This window comes from Staurois parvus, unplaced genomic scaffold, assembly GCF_062004578.1.
Source record: "Staurois parvus isolate SC_StPar_1 unplaced genomic scaffold, SC_StPar_1.0 ptg001158l, whole genome shotgun sequence".
NCBI lineage: Eukaryota > Metazoa > Chordata > Amphibia > Anura > Ranidae > Staurois > Staurois parvus.
Genome location: NW_028318954.1, coordinates 509,176 through 532,735, shown reverse-complemented (window position 1 = coordinate 532,735; position 23,560 = coordinate 509,176). Strand labels below are relative to the sequence as shown.

At 44.5% G+C, this 23,560-nt stretch overlaps 1 protein-coding gene across 4 annotated transcripts in view; it reads left to right on the top strand.

Annotated features, from left to right (window-relative positions):
* Window positions 1-315: 315 nt before the first annotated feature.
* Window positions 316-23,560, top strand: part of CSNK1A1 (casein kinase 1 alpha 1) — a 68,554-nt gene continuing 45,309 nt past the window's right edge. The window contains exon 1 of one of the 4 annotated variants that reach the window (XM_089659444.1): window positions 316-793. In XM_089659444.1, the coding sequence (XP_089515570.1) occupies window positions 671-793 (123 nt within the window). In that variant the 5' untranslated portion in view covers window positions 316-670. The remainder of the gene's footprint in view (window positions 794-23,560) is intronic. The other 3 variants (XM_089659445.1, XM_089659447.1, XM_089659446.1) reach the window with 3 other exon arrangements.

Below are 23,560 nucleotides of genomic sequence, written 5' to 3'. Positions count from 1 at the left end.
GAAACTCCGCAATTACTACGTGGAAGAAAAAAAAAACAAACTGTCCCAATTCTGTCTAACATTAAAAACGTTCTTTAACTGAACTTGAAAGCAAGGCGACTTGGCTCCTAGACTGAGTAACACAGAACACCCAAATACGAAGTGAATAGCCGCGTCAGCCCCAGATTAGCCCACAACAAACATGGCCGCCGGCAGTACGGGCGCCCCGTGACGTCGCCCGCCCACCAGTGAGAGGCGGGGCACCCGGAACGGCTGTGTGGACGCCGTGTGACATGACGTCGTACGCTCCTTCCCTCGTACCCAGGGTGCAGTGCGGCACGGAGGAGGGCATTTTGTGGTGAGGGAGTGAAGGCGGAGGGGTTAGCAGGAAGAAGAGAACACAAGATGGCGGCCTAAGGAAGGAGCGGAGGGGCTGTGAAACAGGGAGGGAACACCACACAACACCCGGCGGTACTGAGTCCGGGAGGCTCCTCAGAGCCGTACATCACGCGGAGGGAAGGGCGGCCACCGTGACGGGAGCGGGGGCCCCGCCGACAGAAGACAGAGAGCCTTCCTCCTCCCTGCCCTCCGGGACCCGGGCAGCGCCATCGGCCCCTTCCTCATCGGGGACTGAGTGCCATTCCAGCACGGATAGAACAGGACTCACTGTCGCCTGTACCTCTTACGGATCATGGCGAGCAGCAGCGGCTCTAAAGCCGAGTTTATTGTCGGTGGGAAATACAAGCTGGTGCGGAAAATCGGATCTGGCTCTTTTGGGGACATTTACCTGGCGATCAACATCACTAACGGCGAGGTAACTTGGCCCCGTATTGCGCGGTCTCAGGGGAGCGCCCTCTGCTGGTCGTTGTGGGGTATATGACCATGTATAGGGTGGTCTGTGACTAGCGCCCCCTGCCCGCCGTTTGGCGGGGGTTTCGGTCCCTGTATAGGGTGGTCTGGATGGAGCGCCCTCTGCTGTTGAGGTTATGTCCCTGTATAGGGTGGTCTGAGGGGAGTGCCGTCCGCCGTGGGGATTATGGCCCTGTGTAGAGGGGTGAGTTGGTGAAAGCCACGATGCATATGGCCCTGTCTAAGTGTATAGGTTTATGACCCAGTGGCGGCATCTCTTACAGGTGCAAGAGGGTTATAGGGCAGCACAGTGGCTAAATGGTTAGCACTTCCGCCTGGCAGTACTGGGGTCCTTGGTTTGAATCCCAACCACGGCACCACCTGCCTGGAGTTTGCATGTTCTCCCTGTGCCTGTGTAGGTTTCCTCTGGTTACTCCGGTTTCCTCCCACACGTCAAAGACATGTCGGTAGGTTAATTGGATCCTGTCTAAATTGGCCCTAGTATATGTATATATGTGGGTTAGGGACTTTAGATTGTATGCCCCTTGAGAGTTAGGGACTGATGTGCATGTACAATGTATATGTAAAGCGCTGCGTAACTTGACAGTACTTGTAATACATATAGTTCTATATAAAGTAGTCTGGTGGGGCTCTCATTGTTGGGGGGGTGGTCTAGGCCTTTATAGGGTGGCCCAAGGGGACTACCCCCTTTCAGCTGCTGGTTGGGTTATTGCTATCTAAAGGGTAGCCTGCTGGGGGGGTTATAGCCCTGCAACAGTTGGTCTGAGGGAATCATCCTGGGGTGGCTGCTTATAGCCCTGTGTCGGTGGTTTGGTGGGCCCAGTGTAGGTTGCTCTGGTGGGAGCGCTTACTGTGGTAACCCAGTGTAGGGTGGTCTGGTTGGAGCGCTCACTGTGGAGGGTAATAGCCCCCTGTATGTGGTCTGGTTGGAGCGCTCACTGTGGAAGGTAATAGCCCCGGGTAGGGTGGTCTGGTGGGAGCGCTCACTGTGGAAGGTAATAGCCCTGTGTATGTTGTCTGGTGGGAGCGCTCACTGTGGAGGGTAATAGCCTCGTGTAGGGTGGTCTGGTTGGAGCGCTTACTGTGGAGGGTAATAGCCCCGTGTATGTGGAATGGTGGGAGCGCTCACTGTGGAAGGTAATAGCCCCGTGTAGGGTGGTCTGGTGGGAGCGCTCACTGTGTAGGGTGGTCTGGTGGGAGCGCTCACTGTGTAGGGTGGTCTGGTGGGAGCGCTCACTGTGGAGGGTAATAGCCCTGTGTAGGGTGGTCCGGTTGGAGCGCTCACTGTTTAGGGTGGCCTGGTTGGAGCGCTCACTGTGGAGGGTAATAGCCCCGGGTAGGGCGGTCTGGTTGGAGTGCTCACTGTGGAGGGTAATAGCCCTGTGTAGGGTGGTCCGGTTGGAGCGCTCACTGTTTAGGGTGGCCTGGTTGGAGCGCTCACTGTGGAGGGTAATAGCCCCGGGTAGGGCGGTCTGGTTGGAACGCTCACTGTGGAGGGTAATAGCCCTGTGTAGGGTGGTCCGGTTGGAGCGCTCACTGTTTAGGGTGGCCTGGTTGGAGCGCTCACTGTGGAGGGTAATAGCCCCGGGTAGGGCGGTCTGGTTGGAGCGCTCACTGTGGAGGGTAATAGCCCCGGGTAGGGCGGTCTGGTTGGAACGCTCACTGTGGAAGGTAATAGCCCTGTGTAGGGTGGTCTGGTTGGAGCGCTCACTGTGGAGGGTAATAGCCCCCTCTATGTGGTCTGGTGGGAGCGCTCACTGTGGAGGGTAATAGCCCCGTGTATGTGGTCTGGGTGGAGCGCTCACTGTGGAGGGTAATAGCCCCGTGTAGGGTGGTCTGGTGGGAGCGCTCACTGTGGAAGGGGGGGGGTTTATAGTCTTGTATAGGGTGGTCTGGTGGAAGCTTCCTCTTGGGACTGCTGGTGGGTTCTAGCCCTGTGTTGGGTGGTCTGGTGGAAGTGCTGATTGCTGGAATTGGGGAATGGGTCATATGTGTGACCCTAATGCTCTGTGTGTGACATGGCACCCTTGTTTATTGTGTAATCTCCTCCTTTACATAAAGGAGTCACGGTAGGAGTCGTGAGTACATGAGTGCTGCTCTATTGCATACACAGGCTGTATTGGGCTGTTTATAAAATACCGCATATCTAGGACGAAGGGTCGGACACTGCAGCATTGAACATGAAATAACAAATAACCTCTTGGGAGGGGGATCATTCCCTAATTGAAATATGTTGTTTGGCCTGTTCTAAGCTTTTTGTTAATCACACGTTACTTCTACGTACAATGTTTTTTTTTTTCTTCTATATTCCATACATACTATATTCCATACATCATCCTCACAAGGGGTAAGAAAAGGTGCCTAAACTATATCCCCAGTGGTGAATTATAGGGAGAGCGAATGGGCCACTGCCTGGGCCCCAGACTCCAGGGGAGCCCATGAGGATGCTAAAAATGTTTGTCATGTCAGTGCTTATAAGAAAAGTCACTTTCAGCTTTGCAGGTCTGTAGACTTGTTTTTAGGAAGGTGACCAGCAAAGACATTTTGATTGCATTCAGTCGAGGCTTCTTATATCTGTGCTCACTCTCTGTACCTTGAAGCTTTATCAAAATATTATACAGTCAAACTTGCTCCGATCACAAATCGAACACTGTTCAGGATCCACACAATTACTTTACAATCCAATATAACAAAACACATTTGTCTAAACACACTGATATATATGTGTGACCTAAATAAAAACCACTAGAGGTTGGTAGGGGTCTATGAATTAAAAACAGCCTGGACCTATGTTAGAAATAGGCCGCTGCTTTACAGATGGAGGTTGTGAAAATCCATTCCTTTTTTAGTCACGAGTGGCATATTGAGCCATGGAACCATAACGTAAACACTGAAATCTGGTAGTATCGAACTGCCTCCCACCTTCCTGATCATGTTTTCTTCTGATTGTGCTGAATATTTCCTGCCATATTTACCCAGCACTGCAAGAACTGAGATGTATAACCAGCATTAGGAGTGACACTATGTACACAGGCTCTGTGGGCTCAGGCCAAAAATCATTTTAGTATTGAACCCTTTATGTGTAGAGTAACAACTAGCTGTTGTGTAAAGTACTATGCCAGTGTTTTCAGTAGTTGCTTTCTATTTTTGATCTGTGAGCAAGTCTAGTTTGTGGTGTGTAATTGTGCCCATATTTCGTCGTCTTGTTTGCAGATGGTTTTCCCATGTTGTCTTCCCAGTATTTCCTGTGAATCACTGTGTATGTGGTGGTCATAGTGATGAGTTGTTGGTCGGTTGTCACTCATGGTATTTGTGTCTTGTGATGCCATGCTAAATGTTCAGTTTGCTGTTTTGTGACAGTTTTGCCACACAGTGTAATCCTAATCATGTAACATGTAGCTATTATAAGAATATTGCTCATATAGGCCTCATTCACACAGGCAGTCCTGCATTTCAGTTTTTCTAAACACGAGATGTTTTCTGAAAAGTAGAAACAACCTTTTTACTTAACAGGTCCTTTTTCCTACTTATTCTAGGTTTATGGCTCAGGCCACATTAGCGTGGGTGGAAGCTACTTTGGGGCCTGCACTTTTCCCCGCAGCTTCAACCATCCGCACACAAATGTGGGACTCGCGGGTGGGTGCCATTAATGTTAATGGCATGCCACCCGCACTGTGAACCACACTGTAGTGCGGTTCCCAGTGCGGGCTGCCATTTCTGGAAAGGTGCAGGGACCTTTTCCTTGAATTTTGCAAGTCCCTCAAATGCCGTGACCTGTAAAACGACACTAGTGTGAACTGAGTCTAAAACCGGTTTGCGCAACTTTTAATGTTTGGCTACGTTTCTAATCAGATCCTGGACACACAAGCTTCTAGTTTTTTAGAAATGTCCTCTAAATGCACATAAACACAGGTTTGTCGCTGGAAATGTGGTTGAGTCCTAAATTGTATCTGTATTTTCCTTTTAGGAACTCTGATCATGTTTAATTTTTATTAGTTTATGGATGTAAATTAGCTTCATTATGCCTACAACGATATCTAAAGTGTAGTTCATTTAAGCTGGCTATACATTATACAGTTTTCCTATTTCATTTCCTTTAGATTTACCTTCAGCTATGCAGTGCAAGGGCCTGTCTGATTGCATACAAATTGAAGGTGTTTAGATTTGACCTCCATGGATTTGGTAAATCCCCCAAAAATTGTATAATAAATGGCCAGCCTTAGATTAGATAGCTGAAACCTTTTCTTGCCAATGCTACTTTAAAGAATTCTATATATGGACTCTTTCACACTGGATGGTGTTTTCCTGCATTTTTTTGCTGGGAAATTCATTTCATGGCAAGTTAAAGTGTTACTAAGCCTAAAATATTTAAATTAGTCTGTATATGCAGTAAAGTATGCTTGTTATACTTTCTGTGGAACCTGAGGGTTGTGTAGAAAGGATGTTTGATCCTGACTTCTGATCCTCCCCTTTTACTTTCCCTAATACATCTGCTGATAGTACAGAGCCGCCCTAGGAAGCACTCTGCACATGCTCAGCTTTGTGTTTTGCTAGAGTTTATTTTTTTTTGGGGGGGGGGGGTGCATGTGATTGGTGGAGGGCCAATCAGCACTGTCCAGATCAAAGGTCAGGGGTTATGCAACCTCATAGGACAGTCAGAGGAGAATGAAAACTTCTTCTTCAAGCTTTAACCAGTGCTCAGCCGGGCACTGATAGTCATTAGACTAATATAGTGCTGATGAGAAAAGGTATTTACCAGTTTTTTTTGTTTTTTAAAACTAGTTGCATTTCCATGTACTGTGGGAGACCAGATATAGTGAATTCAGGGTCCTGGGTTTAGTAGCACTTTTTTTTATATCCATATGCTGTGATGATGCTTATTGAAAAAAAATGCCTGCACAATTTTTATTCTGCTGACCTCCCAATTCTCAATCAGGGCAGTTCTGTGGGGACCTGTGTGTGTATAAAACGTGTTAATGCAAATGAATCCCAGGAATTTTTTTTAACACGTTTGTCTATATATAACAAGATCATTTTTGTTTGGTATATACTGGCTATCCAAAGCCTGCTTTTCATTTGATGACATTTTGACATCGGGATTACGCTGGGCATGTCAGAGGTGGATGGGGAGCTTTTTCTTTGTCCATGAATGCTAGAAACCCTGTTCTCTCTCTTCTGTATGACATTGCAAAAACTATGAGAACAAAACATGCTGTATTTGTGTTTTGAAAAAAGCGGCAATTTGTTGTGACACTCTGGTGTAGGGGTGTCAAACTCAATTTCATGGTGGGCCGCATCAGCATTATGGTTGCCCTGAAAGGGCTGGTTGTATCTGTAAGACTAGATGCCCATAGCACCCCACCCTCCCTTACATCACAGTGCAACTCCCCCCCTTACAATGTGCTGCTGCCAGGAAAAAGCTAGAGGCAGAGATGGAAAGCAGTGCAGGGCTTAGAGGAGGACCAAAGGAGGGCTGGAGTCAGCTGCTGAAGTCTGCAGGACAGGTGGAGACAAGGGGGTGCTGCGGCTGCACAGAGATGTGCAGGATCTGTAGGAGGAGTTCTGTCGTCCTCTCTGCTTTCAGTTGCTGAGACTAAGGGTGGGGAGAGCCTCTTTGTGGCTGCAAGGAGAAGAGCAGGATCTGCCAGAGGACATCTGTCCTCTCTTCTGTTGACTGCTGAGACAAGGTGAAGACAAGGGAGTGCCATAGCTGCAGAAGAGGTCTGAGGGCCACGTGAAATGGCCTGCAGGGCCTTGTGTTTGACACCTCTTCTCTAGTGTAATGCTCAACTCATTTTAGTTTTCTTGTGCTCAAACAGGACCAGAATAAATTTAAAGCTGTACTGAGGAAAGTGGAAAATCTGAAATATTAGTCTTGGTTCACACATGCGGTGCAGGATTCGCAGCAATTACTGTAAGCTTCTTGCACCACATCACAATCATGAAAAACAGGCTGCAAAAAGCAGTGCAATTTTGCCTGAATTTGATCACTTAGGTGTGAACACCCATGTAATCTGATTTCAGTGCAGCAAAAAAAAAAGTGCCTGCACTGAGAGGCGTTCGTTCGTTGGTCGAAATTGTGGCCCACATTAACCAATCTAAACAAATTGTTTGGGCAATATGTAGTGTTGACATCTTCCGTACAAGTGGAAGTGATGCAGTGTGCCTGTGACCTTGTAGCCACGCCCTTCCGACCAGAATGTGCGATATACACAACAATTACCAGCAATGAGTATATAGTTTATTACATTACTTATATATATGAATAGTGATACATAAAAATATAATGTGCAGAATTCTGGTTTCATTATCTCAATAGGCGTATCTACTTTTAACATTTAGATTTTTCGTTCGTGTTTACGAAGATTCCTTGGACATAAACATCCGAGTCCTCTTCTGTTTCCGCTCATGCGTGATAGCGCTTGATAGATTTTTTCCCTACGACCGTCATACCACCACATAGAAAATCAGTCGTTTGTATGCGAAATGACAACATTTTTCTGTTGTTCAACCGGATTTTTTCATTCATAATATTGTTATCGGTTAAAACATCCTGCTCATCAACAAAGAGAAAATAGTTTGATCAGTGGTTCCGCAAAATTTTTCGTACGATTTTCTTATGTGTATGGGGCATTAGTCCCCTTGTTAGAGTTCTACGGGCGTTACCTGACGTATGGTTATATCAACTACCCGAACTATTGTCAATAACACATTTCTTCAGCTCCTAACCACAACTGTATCAAACACAACTCTTTAATTGAGGGATGTACTGATACTGTATTTTTTTTCTTTATCGACGAGTACCGTAACTTTTGGTAAAGTAGTCGCCAATGCCGAGTGCCTGTACTTTGTGGTGTGATTTACGTTAATGGACACAAATTGCGCCTCAAAGAACAGCAAGTGATTTGAACAGGAGTGCAATTCCTGTCCAGATTGCATGCGGTTTCCCTGCTGCTTCTATGTGAACCCAGGCTTGGCATAGTTCACACAGGAGCTGTGTGGGAAACCACCCTGCAGGCATCCCATGCTAAGTGTCAGTGGTAGGAGAGGAGAGAAAAGCGGTGAGGATTTGAAATCCCTGCCATTTTCTTTTCTCTGTTTGCAGCAATGACAGTTCAGGCTAGACTGCATCTGATTGGTCAGCACCATCCATGTGACAAAGGTGAATATGGAATTAGAGGCAAGTGTCGTCGCCACTGCTCGATCCCCTGAATAATAGGGACACGCTTGGGAGGTAGGGCTAAGCTCCACTTTTAAAGATATGGGAAAGCATGTGAGTCTCTCCCCTTCCTGCCACATGACAGCTTTGATAATTGGAGGCTCAGATGTTTCTCATGGTACCTGGCAGAAAGCACTCAGACCCGTGTAAGCGCCAAGTTGCCAATTGAAGTTTCCACAGGACTTATGTTTGCACCTGCAGGTAAAAGGAACGGCGAGGGAGTGAAGAGACCTTAAAAGAGAAGTATGACCAAAGCATATTTACTGGGTCACAAGTTCACTTATTTTTGCACTCCTTTGACTCAGATTTAGCCAAAAGCTGGCTAGTCCGCTGATGGCTGATGTCACAGAACCAGTCCCGCTCTCTATGAACCCCAAGAATGTCAGGATCCACCCAGATGCCTGACCAGTGGCTGGCTTAACCTCTCAGTGCACCACTAAGAAGCTGAGCCAGCTGCTCCCACTCCCCTCCACAGCCCAGCACTCCAGTGAGTGCTGGAGGGGCAGACAGTCACCGCTCTGCTTGGTGAAGACCGAGAACTGACCAATCATGTGATCTTAGTTCTTCCTCATAGAGCTGGCAGGGACATCTGCAGCATTGGACCGATGCTGCAGTCACATAGGTGAAATATATTAGGGCTGCAGCTAAGTACTTACCTGAACGTGTTGTGCCAAGTAGTGATGCACCATTTGGTGCCAAAAACGAAAATTCAGGATGCACTTAGCCGAAAACCGAAATTGAAATGGACGGCTTTTAAAAATGAATATATTTTTCAAAGTAATTTTTTTGTAAAAAAAATACTTTAATGATTAAAAAAAACCCAAACCCCTGATATTTTTTATTTTTTTTGTAAAATATGAAAGATGATGTTGCGGCGAATAAATGGATACCCAACATGTCATGCTTTCAAATTGCGCACGCTTGTGGAATGGCGTCAAACTACTGTACTTAAAAAAAAAAAAATCTCCATGGATGAAGCTTTATTCTGCAGGTTACTAGTTTAAAGTTAGAGGAGATCTAGTGCTAGAGTTCTTGCTCTTTCTCATTCGTTTGTGGCGATACCTCACATGTGGTTTGAACACCATTTACATATGTGGGCATGGCCTACGTATACATTCACCACTATCCGCGAGCACGGGGGGTGGGCGGGGGCAGGGGCACTTACATGCATCCCTTGTGATAGAAATAAGTAGTGACAGGTCCTCTTTATGTAGAGATATAGATATGGGGTCAATAAGACCCCACATCTCTCTTCTACAATGTAAAGCATTCGATCAACAAAAAAAACCCAAAAGGCCTTGTTTACATGGAGCCAGAACCAGAAGTGACGTCACTTCGGTCCTCTCAAGGGTGTAGAAATGGGTGGAGGCCGTCTTTCCTTCACTTATCTCTATGCCCAGCATCAGGATCGTTTGATGGTTTCTAAGGTAATGCTGAGAACCACCGAGCTATGGCGGTGCGCGAGGGGCAGGGTTATTTTCGGCAACGGTGTCTGCTTATTTTCATATCGGCCAAAGGCCGATAGGGGGTGTTATCGGCCGAAATGTTTTGGCCACCGAAATTTCCGTGCATCCTTGGTGCCAAGTGTAAAGTTTGGTGGAGAAGGGATTATGGTGTGGGGTTGTTTTCCAATGTTGGTATTGGTCCCTTAGGCTGTTTATCGGCCAAATTGTCGGCCAATAAACGAAAAATCGGTTGTTGCTTTTGCTGCCACCAATGTCCACAAAAAATGCAGTTTTTTTCGTGGATTTTCCAGCATGAACGATTAAAAAGACAAGAAGATCTACGAAAATTGGCTGATGGCATTGCCCCTCTAACGGTGTGAATATCGGCTGATTTTTCGTGCGGACGAAAATTCGGCCGATAAATGACCTGTCTATGGCCTGCATTAGTTCCAGTGAAGGGATCAGCATACCAAGACACTTTGGACAATTTCATGCTTCCAACTTTGTAGGAACAGTTTTTGGATGGCCCTTCCCTGTTTCAACATGACTGCGTACCAGTCCACAAAGTAAGGTCCATAAAGACTTGGATGAGAGAGTTTGAGGTGGAGGAACTTGACTGACCTGCACAGAGTCCTGAGCTCAACCTGATAGTACACCTTTGGGATGAATTGGAGCGCAGACTGTGAGCCAGGCCTTCTCATCTGACATCAGTGCCTGACTTCACAAATGCGCTTCTGGAAGAATGGTCAAACATAATGGCTAAGACTTTTTTTGCATAGTATAGAGTGCCCCTATATCAAGGTAAATAAACTTCTGCCTTCATAACTTCCTTCTGCTGGACTTCGATCCATGTATGGGCTAGCTGGTTTCACAAAAGTCGCTCAATAGATCAACTTGTGTACAAAATAGGAGACAGGAGGTGCCCGTCTGAGTGTGGTAATAACACTGTATTTAATAGAAAAGCATTAAAGACACTCACAAAGGAAGTAATAATACAAGCTCATCTGTGTGTATGAGAGATGACTGTTCCTCAAAACATCCTGCAATAACAGCTTGGCTGAGGATGAGGCCCCTCACGTAGGAACGTAAATGCTGCAGCCACCGCATTTTGTTTAATACAATGTAAACTTTAACCGCTTGCCTTCCAGAGGATTTACCCCCCCCCCCCCCCCTTTCCTGACCAGGCCATTTTTTTTGCGATATGGCACCCCACCCAAGAATAGCTTTTTTCGGTGGTATTTTATTACCTGTGTGTGCCTTTTTTTTGCGCTATAAATAAAGACCGACAATTTTGAGAATAACAATATTTTTGACTTTTTGCTATTAACCATTTCAATACCGGGCGATTTTACACCTTCCTGCCCAGGCCAGTTTTCAGGTTTCAGCGCTCTCACACTTTGAATGACAATTGCACGGTCATACAACATTGTACCCAAACTAAAATTTTATCATTTTCTTCACACAACTAGAGCTTTCTTTTGGTGATATTTAATCACCGCTGGGGTTTTTATTTTTTGCTAAATTAACAAAAAAAGGTCAAATTTTGAAAAACAAAAGATTTTTCTTTGTTTCTGTTATAAAAGTTTACAAATAAATAATTGTTCTTCATAAATTTAGGCCGAGATGTATTCTGCTACATGTCTTTGGTGAAAATAACCCAAATTAGGATGTATTTTTTAGTTTGTAGGAAAGTTATAGAGTTCACAAACTATGGTATAGATCTGAAAATTGATCAATCCTGAAGTACTGACGGCCAATCTAATTTCTTGAGGTCCAAGAATGTCAGAACAGTACAGATATCCCCCAAATGACCCCTTTTTGCAAAGTAGACAGTCCGACGTACTTCATAAGAGGCATGGCGAGTTTTTTGAAGTCGTATTTTTTTTGTCATTTTTCGGAAAATTAAACAAATATTAGTTTCACTATTTTTTTATTTATTTTTTTAAATATTGTCACCAGTGCAGTACAGCGTCATCATATAACTGGCATGGCGGTGATCAGGGACACTGGTGACAGTATGGAAAAAAAAAATATAAATTTATTTTTTTTTATTTTTTATTAAAAAATTTTTTCTTTTTTTTTTTAAGATTTTTTTTTTTTCATATTTCACTATGACCAAAGTAGTACAAAGTTACCATAGTAACATTGTACTACTTTGGGGAAGTGATCAGTATTTTTTTTTTTTTTTTTCACAATTTGCTTATAGCAAAGGATTACTTTGCTATAAGCTAGCATTTACCTGAATGACATCGATTCATTCAGGGTTTGGGTTTTTTTTGTGCTTAGCTGTGATTTGGCCACAGCTAATCACATGACATGTGCATGTGATTAGCTGTGACCATTCACAGCTAAGCAGTAGTATACAATGGAAGGCATGAATGAAGCCATCCATTGTTTATAACTATCATGTGACCTGCTGTGATTGGTCACAGCAGGTCACATGGTACACGGCCGGTGACAGATTGCGCCGCTCTGCAGGAGCGCAATCTGCGCATGTGCGGGAGGACGCCATATGGCGTCCACCCGGAACGCTGATGACATTTGCCGACATTCGGCCATAGGGTGGGCGGAAAATGGTTAAACCTGTCCAGTAAAAAAAAAAATTAAACTTTCGTCATAAATTTAGGCCAAGATGTATTCTGCTACATGTCTATGCTAAATAAAAAAAAAAAATCCCAATACGTGTATATTGACACACTACTAATGGCATTGAACATGAAGGGGTTAACATCTGGGGGCAGTCAAAGGGTTAACTGTGTGCCATTTTACATTATGTTCTGTGTTTGGGCTTCACTGTAAGCACACTGCTTTACATGGCTGTGCTGTGCATAGCCATGCAGAGCAGTGTGCACGAGCTGACAAGGAGAACTGTTTTGTTTACTAACACGTGTATATATACGTGATTTTGTGCATAGCTACCGCTATAGGGCGGAGCTAAAGCGATTAAAAAGCATTTTCTGGTCTAAAGAACTTTTCCTCCAGAAAATGGGAGCATATCCTCCGGCATCCTCAGAGGCTGGGGAAGCTTTAAAACAAAATGCCTTAATTGATAATACTTCATTATATCTAATAAATAAATCCTGAAAAGTGTACAACTCCCCCAAATTTACTATGTCCCTTAACCGTACATCATTTTTGAACCATTTTAGTAAAATATTATCATTCCCTGGTGGGAAAAACTCCGTCCTCACCAATGGGATCAATAAAGAATTATACTTCCAACCCAAATGCTTGTGTATTCCATACCACACTCTCAGAACCTCCCTTGTCAACGTGCTATTAGGCTGGCCATACATGATACAATTTACTTGAGATTTTTGGTATAGATTTACCAAAAACCATACAATAGGAGGTCAAAACTCACAACACTTTCAATTGTGTCCAATTAGGCAGGCTCTTGCACTACATAGTTGAAGGTAAATCTAAAGGAAATTGGACAGAAAATTGTATAGTGTATGGCCAGCCTTAGTTTCATCCATAATGCGAAACTTTTGTGGTATCCAAATAATCTTAAGACGTGCATTACTTAAAATACCTTCCATTTTAATCCAACGTTTCTCTAGTGAATTATAAATTCAATCTACTACTCGTGACAACATCACTGCAATATATGTCCTAATATTAGGCAAATTTAATCCCCCTTTCCTTTTATCTTTACACAAAACTTCATATTTCTTAACTTCATGGTTTTTATTAGCCCAGATATATGTAAGGATATTTTTATTATCCCAAAAAAGGATCCCGGTATATAAACAGGTAACATGACATTTTATACAGGATTTTGGGAACTATCGCCATCTTAACTAGATTTATACGCCCAATCCAAGAGATCCTGCCCCTTGAAATTCTTCTCAGCTCTTTTATTTCGTTTATTAATGGTATGTAATTTGCCTGATATATATTTTTTATTTAGGGAGTTAACTTTATTCTCAAGTAACCTAGTTCCTTCTCTCTCCATGTAAATGGAAAGTCCTTTTGTAGGGTCTGCTTTTCTTTCTTTTAAATGTTACCATTCAAAATCTGACTATGTGGGGTTTATTTTCAAGTTTGAGAGCTCACCATATTGTTTTAATAGTTCCATTAGATTGGGTAACGTTAATCTGGGGTTCACGATATAAAACGGCATATAATCTGTGTACGCTGCAACTTTATGAACTTAATCCCCTATTTTAATTCCTCTAAACTCTTTCTTACTGTCGCTAATAGGGGTTCTGGGGATATAACAATGGGGATAGTGGACATCCCTGTCTTGTGTTGTTATACATTTCAAAGAAACCTGAAAGGGATCCATTTACCTTAACCGCCGCTGATGGACCATTGTAAACCTCCTTTATCCATTTTATTATCTTAGTTCGTATTCCTAAAATCTCCAGCTTACTTATCATAAATCCCCAGTCCATCCTGTCAAACCTTTTTTCATCATAAATCAGCAGGATGGATGTCGGAGACTTTTCTCTCCTTACTTTTTTGTATGAGGAGTAGTGATCTTAAACCATTCTCCCTTCCTTCTCTACCTGTGACAAAACCCACCTGATCTAAGTGTATCCAAAATGGCATCAACTCCTTTAATATAGTAGTTAATACTTTCATGAAGAGTTTTGTATCTGTATTTAATAGTGCTATAGGTCTATAACTGGCGCATTGTGAGCAATCCTTCCCTTTAATAATGAACGTTATATATGCCTGTAGGGATTCTTCTCTTATTCCCATTCCTTTCCCTGGGGAATTCATATATAAACCAAGTTTAGGTATCAATAAATCTCCAAACTTCTTATAATAGCCCAACGTATACCCATCGGGTCCTGGACTCTTTCCTCCCACTGTACTTTTCAGAGCCATACTTATCTCTTTCTGGGAGATTACTCGATCTAATGATACTAATGCAGGCCATAGATGGGGAGAAAAACGGCAGATTTTCGGCCGATTAACGAACTATCGGTCGGTCTAAAAAACTTACCTGACCACCAATTATTACGAAAATCGGCCGATTAATGAGTAACCTATAACGGGAAATGATGTCATTTTGTGACCTTTGTGATCCTTTTTCGGAAAACGATCGTTCGTTTTTGACCATCAATGAGGATAAAGTCGGGCGTTTTTCGAAAATTTTCCAACATCACCGATAATCTGAAAGTCCAAAATACACGAAAAACGGCCGACAAAATCGTCCACTAACGATAAGATAATCGGCCGGTTTTATTTTCGGATGAAAAATCGGCCGTTTTTCTCCCCATCTATGGCCTGCATTACTTTTTCTCTGATACTTTTGGCAGATTTGCTGCCTCTAGGTATTCCCGTCTTTCCCTCTCTATTTCTTCTGTTACCTGCAGATTCTTGGGGTTCACATCATACAGCTTACTATAGTATTTATGGAATGTTTTGCAATATCAGTGGTGGAGTATACCAATTCTCCCTTCTCTTTTATTTTTTTCAATGTAATTCATCGATTTCTTTTCCTTCAATGTTTTCATCAGATATTTTCCAAGTTTATTCCCCCACTGGTTTCATTCCTTAAAAATACTTTTAAAAATCTTCCTCGTCTCTTGTTCCAACAGGTCCTTTAATTCCTCTCTTAACCTTTTCAATAGGGGGCACTTTTACCCCCCTGCCCAGGCCAATTGTCGGGTTTCAGCGTGCTCACACTTTGAATGACAATTGCGCGGTCATGCAACACTGTACCCAAACTACAATTTTATAATTTTGTTCACACTACTAGAGCTTTCTTTTGGTGGTATTTAATCACCACTGGGGTTTTTATCTCTTGCTAAATTAACAAAAAAAGACCAAAAAGTTTGAGAAAAAACACTTTTTTTGTTTGTTATAAAAGTTTGCAAAGAAATAATTGTTCTTCATAAACTTGGGCCAAGATGTATTCTGCTACATTTCTTTGGTGAAAATAACCCAAATCGTTATTTATTATTTAGTCTGTAAGAAAGTTATAGTTTCACAAACTATGATCTATATCTGAATCTAATTTCTTGAGACCCAAAAATGTCAGAACAGTACAGATATCCCTCATATGACCCCTTTTTGCAAAGTAGACAGTCCGACGTATTTTACAAGAGGCATGGTGAGTTTTTTGAAGTTGTAATTATTTTTGTCATTTTTCGGAAAATAAATTTAAAAGATTTATTTTAACAATTTTTTTTTTTATACTGTCACCAGTGCAGTACAGCATCATTGTAAGCTTGAAAGAGCAGGGCCCTCGATCCCCTCATGTTTTGCATTGTATTGGTATTGTTCTGTCACATGTTCTGTCCCCCTTTATAATGTACAGCGCTGAGCGAACTATTGGCGCTTTATAAATACTGTATAATAATAACTGTATAATAATTGTATAACTGGTGTGGCGGTGATCAGGGACACTGACTGGTGACAGTGTGAAAAAAAGATTTTTTATTTTTTTATTTTTCTTTAATTACATTTTTTTTTCTTTTTACGATTTTTTTTTTTTTCCATATTACACTATGACCAAAGTAGTTACCATAGTAACATTGTACTACTTTGGGGAAGTGATCAGAATTTATTTATTTTTTTACACAATTTGATTGCTTATAGCAAATAATTTCTATTCTATAAGCAAGCATTTAACTGAATGAAATCGATTCATTAAGCTTTTTTTTGTTGTGATTATCTGTAATTGGCCACAGCTAATCACATGAAACAGATGGGCTGTGACTGGCCCAGCCTGTGCATGTGATCACTGTGACCATTCACAGCTAGACACACTTGTATGCAATGGATGGCATGAAAGGAAGCCATCCATTGTATACAACGGTCATGTGACCTGTTGTGATTGGTCACAGCAGGTCTTATGGTACTGGCAACGGGGCCGGTACCCAGATCTGTCATCAGGTGTGTTCGAGGTACACAGCCAGTGACAGAGCACGCCACAGCGCCGCCTTGCGGGCACGTGCAAAGCGTGGTTCAGGAAGGACGTCATATGACGCCGCCCTCCTAGAGGGACGAGCGGTTTTTCCCGGCTGTCATTTGACTATAGGCCGGGCGGGAAGTAGTTAAGAATGATCTTCTGATGTATCTCTGTATCCTGTCTCTTTTTATGTTTCTGTTCTAATTTATATAACTCCTCCGTCAACTCCTTTATTTTCCTTTCACGATCTTTTCTTTTTTTTTTTTTTTTTTTGTCCCAGCCGCTATCAAGATCCCCCTAATGTAAACCTTATGTGCCTCCCAGATAGTAGCCATAGAAACTCCTTCAGTCTCATTCAGGCGAAATAATTACTCTATTTCATCCCTTAACCTTTTCTCTATTTTGGGTTCCTGCATAAGCCTCTCATTTAATCCCTTTTATTCCCATCTCCTCCTAACTGTAGTCTCATTGACAGGTGTGTGATCTGAGATAGACAAACATCATTTCTATATTAGATTTAACCAAAGGCTCCAATTGTCTATGTTCGATCACAATATAATCCAATCGTGAATACGATCTGTGCACAAGAGAGAAGGTATAATCTTGCTCTGGGATGTTTCATCCTCCATGTATCTATTTGACTTAGATATAACATCTTTTTTTAACAATCTTAATTTTTTTCCCCCTCCTCTCGGCGCATTTGAAGTCGTATCCATCCATGGATCCAAACGTAAAGTAAAGTCCCCTGCCAGGATCAGACTACCCCTTTTAAAGTCCATAATTTTCCCCAATACTCCCTGCAAAAATACTTCTGGATTTTGATTTGGGCAGTATATGTTAGCCAATGTATAGTTTTGTCCCTGCATTTTCCCTTTTACACACAAATACCGACCTTCTGGGTCTACCAATCTCTTCTCTACATCAAAACCTGCATTCCTTGCAAATCCAATCGCTACTCCCTTTAGCCCTCTTTATTGGTGAGTCTGCATAGTACCAGGGTTGGATAATACCTCGAGTATAGCTTTACGTTGGATTCGTATGTTAAATGTGTCTCTTATAAGAACACTACATCTATAGAATGTTGATTAATTTCTCTAAGTATCTTATGCCTTTTTGTGGGAGAATTTAAATCTGACATTGTAGGTCATGAGATTAATCCAGCTCATACCCATTTAATATTCTTCTACTCCTCTTAGTGATCTTGTACAGTCCTGGATAGCTTTACATGTGCTTACATTCTTTATATCCGTGCTTAGACTCTGTATTCTTCACATTTCTTGATCTTCCAACCACCCAGCCCCACTACTTGGGTATACATTTGCCAATACAAAAAATAGAGACAGTGGGAATTTACATCTTCAGCTGTTACGGCAACTCACCATCTCTTTCCGAAGTCCCGGATGCCTCTGCACGCTTCTTGTATCCCTCTCTGGGACTGGTGTCCTGAGGGGGGTCTGGGCAGTTGCTGGCAGTACCTTGTCTTCAGATGTCTCTTGCTTTTTCAGTCCCCCGGGTTAACCGCTTTCCTCCAGGCCGGTGGGGCATCTAGCCACTTAGTTAGCACAGCCCTATGTTTGGCTGCCCTCCCGGGGGTCCTTCAGGCACCTCTGACTCTCCTCTAGGACCCCTCCAGGGAGCGTCTCTGGCAGGCGCCGGACCCACTGGAAGCCGGGATCTCATCCTCTCGCTGCAGCAGCACACTCCGCTCACCGAGCGCTCTCTCGCCGACCACCGCACCGTCCTCTCCAGCCCCACCACCAATTCCCTGGCCAGCACTACCAACCGGAGCAGGTAAGCTCACGGGTGACCAGTCAGGGACAGACAGGCACAGGCTACATCCTTGTGGTGGGCGTCAGGCCCCTCCCCTGAGTGTATGTTTGCTTTTCATTGGATTTAATGAGCTTTTAACACTCGCAGTGCTTATGGTCATCACTGCATAGGTTTTTTTTTTTTTTTTTTTCTCCATCTCAGAGATGGGCTTTAGAGCACAGATGTTTACTAAAGAGTAATATCTATACATTTTGAAAAGCAATAAGGAGTCTGTGTTCACTCTGAAAAGTCCATATGTGAGGGAGGAAAAACTAGGTTTTTGCTAGCACGTGATTGGATATCGAAAATGAAAAGTAGTCACTTAATTCAGACATGTACTTTATTAAAGCAATTAAGGCTGCTTACTTAGTCAACCCTATTGATACCTCAACCCCTTTAGTGAATCAACCTATCTTGATGCTCATGCAAGATAAAGCATCTAGATTGCTTTATTGAACCCCTTTCCCCTGTAGTATGTGCCTTTCCCTCACAAAACCCAATGTAAGCATTGTATCTGTCAGAGCTTAGACAGAGCTGAGGACCCTCTCCTGTCCTCTTATGACAGCACTAGTGCCTGGTGATTGGCCTAGTGCAGTCACATAAGAGGAGTAAGTCACTTGTTCATCTATGGGCAAAGTATGCAGAGGTGTTTTTTGTTTTTTTTTTTTCTTCTCATTCCTGGTGACTGCACAGAGCAGCTGGGAAATAGAGGAAAAGGTAGTATGTGCTTTTGGGAAGGGGGACATTGAAACATTGAAGCAGACCTTTTTCAGCACAGATTTTATTTTGAGGTTTGTTTTTATGCTCTCTTCCCTGCTAGTTAATGTTTTGCGATTTTGTCTATTGCCCTTCACTTGGGTTACAACAGAAAATTTGAGGAATTTTCCCAGTGACATAAATTCCCCTCTTAGTATTTCCCTTCACTATCCAAGGGTCGCAACAAAAAATTGGTATTTTCCCAAAGTGAGGTGAATTCCCCTTTTAGACAGTTGTCCCTGTAACAGGTATCTCCTTTTGATGTCTGCATGCCTTTTGTTCTGGGGACAACTAAAATGTTTAAAATGTTAGATCTCCCCTCACTTTGTGTTAGTGACAATGTTCATAAGGTCTCCTCAATGGGGCACACATGGTAATTTAATACTTGACAAAGTCTTTTTTTTTTTTTTTTTGCATGGGTGTGCTAGGCATAACTTTTACCCACATACAAAACTAAAAAAATGCCTAGAGATGCAGTTTGCATTTCAGGAGTTGGTGGTTGCATTCTAAATGGAGGTACAGCTCTCTTGATCTTTTGAACCGTGTGTGTGTCAGTGACCACTGATTCCTCGTTAAGTGTTTCCGTGTTCTTGTGCAGTTGGTAAAAATGTGTCCTGTTCCCTGAGTATAGTATGTGGCCAAGGCTGGAATGTCGCCTCTGTCCCTTCCATGGATGAATATGGCTGTTGGAGGATCTGTATGTTTCTTGGCATAGTTGAGTTTCTAAATGGTAAAGACATTTACAAGTTGTTTTCAGTTCCTAGCTTTGGGGTAGTTACTACATATGCAAGTGCTTATCCTCTGATGTAGGTAACAGTGTAATGCCTGGTACTTCAAGTTTGAATGTCTTTCAGGGTGAGAATGCTTGACGCCCTGTGAAGTATGGCAGTCAAGCACCTTCCCAGCTTTGAACTTATTTTCATTCAGTGATGAGAGGGTAACATAGGTTTCATGTGCTATGGTCATGGTTGGTATTTTATTGTTTAACCTGCTAAATAACTTGATCAGTATCCTATGCAATTATTATTATCCAGGATCGTTTGCACAACACTATACAAAAAGAATGCAGACATTACAGTTACAATTTGGTACAAGAGGAATCGGTTTGTTAGCTTTTAGTAATTACAGCTGACATTTTATTAGCTCTAAGTTCAGCTTCCAAAAAGTTGCAAACATTTGCATGTAAAGTGTGCTATTGATATTTTTTTTTTATGAAGCCTTCAGAGCATTGCACCTGGAATCAGGCTTCTATACAGCAATCCTCTAGCTTTGTGTCTGTATCATATCCCTGTATGTGTTTTTACTACAAGCGAGCTCGCAGCCCATTCAAACTACAAGAACACTGTGGTGTCAGACATTACTTGTAGTTTTTTCATTCACAGGAATCGGTGTGGGCAGAGTTCGCATAGCTACACTGTTTTCAAAAAGTGACAGTGGGTGAGGGGAGACTATCCTTCATCCATTGTCACAGAGATAGGAGCACTGGAAGGCGGGGGGGGGGGGGGCGTGCTTAGAAGCATGTTACACCCCTAAAGGTAACATGTAACATGCTCCTAAACGTGAAACTATCCTTTTGACTTTTTGTTTGTTTTTTTTCTCAGATTGCCGGTAATAGCAGTTTTTAGTAGTGTTCAGAAGCATTTGTTTTGTTAGCTTTTTTTACAGTACATGTAGAGGGAGAAAAAGCTGTTAGGAGCGTTTAGGCGAACTTTGATTTTTTTTTTTTTTCTGCTGGACAAATGCTCCAAAAACTTTACAAATGCATTTTTTTTTTTTTCCTCTTCATAGACGCTGAAGCTCAAAAAATGCTAATAGCCTAAAGTAGTGTGCATGGGCATATAGGATAAACACTAGCTTCTAGGAGCTTTAAGAAAAATGCTAGTGTGCATGGAGTGTTAAGTGTATATCCCTTTTTGAATTGTACCCGTGAAGAATTTTGGTTCAAGATTTTCTAGTTTTAAGATGTAAGGTACATTAACGTCTACCAGATGCATGTTTACAGATTTTGCACACATTAAAATGCACTTTTTAGGCACGAAGATTAGCTAAAACCCCCATTTTAAAGTAGAGATTCTGGAGAATTAAATGGTGGTAGTTGAATTTCTTATGTCACATGATAGTTGCGCTCTAATATTTTTTAGTAAAATTTCTTGATTTGGCTATCTGACAGGAAGTGAAGGGAAATGTCCCCTATGTGAGAGAGCTGCAAAAATTGTCAGGGGTGTAACCTGCTCTTGCTATATCTAAAACGGTCTTTTTGGTTAAAACCCCCAAATAAAATGCTGTGAATTCCAAATTTTTATATCTCACAATATTCGCACAGTGGTATATCCAGTGCAAATATTAAATATAAAATATGTTAGTGTTACTAAACCCAAAACCAAATCAGTCTGTAAATGCAGTAAAGCATGCTTGTTGTACTCACTGTGGAACCTAAGGGGTTAATCCTCCGCATTGTGTGTAAAAAAAAAAAAAAAAAGGGGGGGGGGGGGGTCAGAGAAGAGGCTCAAACGGCTTTTTTTTTTTTTTTTTTTTTACACAAAAGCCATTTGAGCCTCTTCTCTGACCCCCCCCCCCCCCTTTTTTTTTTTTTTTTTTTTTTTAAATACTGTCCCTAATATACCTTCTGATAGAACAGAGGCTTGGAGGCAAAGCTGCACATGCTCATTTTGTGTATTACTAGAGAGCTTTTTCTTGGGAGGGTGAATGTGATAAGCACGGGGCCAATCAGCACTGTCCAGGCACAGGGTCATGGGTTGTGCATCATAGGACAATCAGGGAACAAAGAAAAATCCTCATACAAGCTTTAGCTAGTGGTGGGCTGGACACAAGTCACAAGACTGCTCTAGCTGCTGATTAAAAGGTATTTAGCAGTTTTTATTTACTAAAGTAATTACCTTATTTTTCGCTCCATAAGACGCACTTTTTTCCCCCCAAAAAGGGGGGAAACTGTCTGCGTCTTATGGAGCGGCCGGTCCGGTATTTCCACAGCCGCCGTGTCAGAATACCGGGCCGGCCGCTCAGCGCTGCAGCAGGACCTTACCTGTTCCTTGGTCCAGCGCTGCACAGTCTTCCCACGCCGGCTTTTTTAGTGTGGGCTCTCGGCTTGACAGCCGGGTGCCCAGTGCGCACGTGCGAGAAGCACTGCGTTTTGTGAATGGTGCGGCGTCTTCTGGGACACATGACAGGTCCCAGAAGACGCCGGACCAATCACAAAGCGCAGCGCTTCTCGCGCGTGTGCATTGAGCACCCGGCTATCAGCCGGGTGCCCACACTAAAGGGAGGACAACTCCATGGAAGTGGGAGCAGGTACCTATCAAATTTAGGTACCCGCTCCCCCTCCCCAAAGGTCAGCAGTCATCCCCTGTACTGTGTCCGCAGTCTCTGGGTCCCCCCCTGTACTGTGTCCGCAGTCTCTGGGTCCCCCCCTGTACTGTGTCCGCAGTCTCTGGGTCCCCCCCTGTACTGTGTCCGCAGTCTCTGGGTCCCCCCCTGTACTGTGTCCGCAGTCTCTGGGTCCCCCCCTGTACTGTGTCCGCAGTCTCTGGGTCCCCCCCTGTACTGTGTCCGCAGTCTCTGGGTCCCCCCCTGTACTGTGTCCGCAGTCTCTGGGTCCCCCCCTGTACTGTGTCCGCAGTCTCTGGGTCCCCCCCCCCCCTGTGTCCGCAGTCTCTGGGTCCCCCCCCCCCCTGTGTCCGCAGTCTCTGGGTCCCCCCCCCCCCTGTGTCCGCAGTCTCTGGGTCCCCCCCCCCCCTGTGTCCGCAGTCTCTGGGTCCCCCCCCCCCCTGTGTCCGCAGTCTCTGGGTCCCCCCCCCCCCTGTGTCCGCAGTCTCTGGGTCCCCCCCCCCCCTGTGTCCGCAGTCTCTGGGTCCCCCCCCCCCCTGTGTCCGCAGTCTCTGGGTCCCCCCCCCCCTGTGTCCGCAGTCTCTGGGTCCCCCCCCCCCCTGTGTCCGCAGTCTCTGGGTCCCCCCCCCCCCCTGTGTCCGCAGTCTCTGGGTCCCCCCCCCCCCTGTGTCCGCAGTCTCTGGGTCCCCCCCCCCCCTGTGTCCGCAGTCTCTGGGTCCCCCCCCCCCCTGTGTCCGCAGTCTCTGGGTCCCCCCCCCCTGTGTCCGCAGTCTCTGGGTCCCCCCCCCCCTGTGTCCGCAGTCTCTGGGTCCCCCCCCCCCTGTGTCCGCAGTCTCTGGGTCCCCCCCCCCCCCCTGTGTCCGCAGTCTCTGGGTCCCCCCCCCCCCCTGTGTCCGTAGTCTCTGGGTCCCCCCCCCCTGTGTCCGCAGTCTCTGGGTCCCCCCCCCCTGTGTCCGCAGTCTCTGGGTCCCCCCCCCCCTGTGTCCGCAGTCTCTGGGTCCCCCCCCCCCGTGTCCGCAGTCTCTGGGTCCCCCCCCCCCTGTGTCCGCAGTCTCTGGGTCCCCCCCCCCTGTGTCCGCAGTCTCTGGGTCCCCCCCCCCTGTGTCCGCAGTCTCTGGGTCCCGTCCCCCCTGTGTCCGCAGTCTCTGGGTCCCGTCCCCCCTGTGTCCGCAGTCTCTGGGTCCCGTCCCCCCTGTGTCCGCAGTCTCTGGGTCCCGTCCCCCCTGTGTCCGCAGTCTCTGGGTCCCGTCCCCCCTGTGTCCGCAG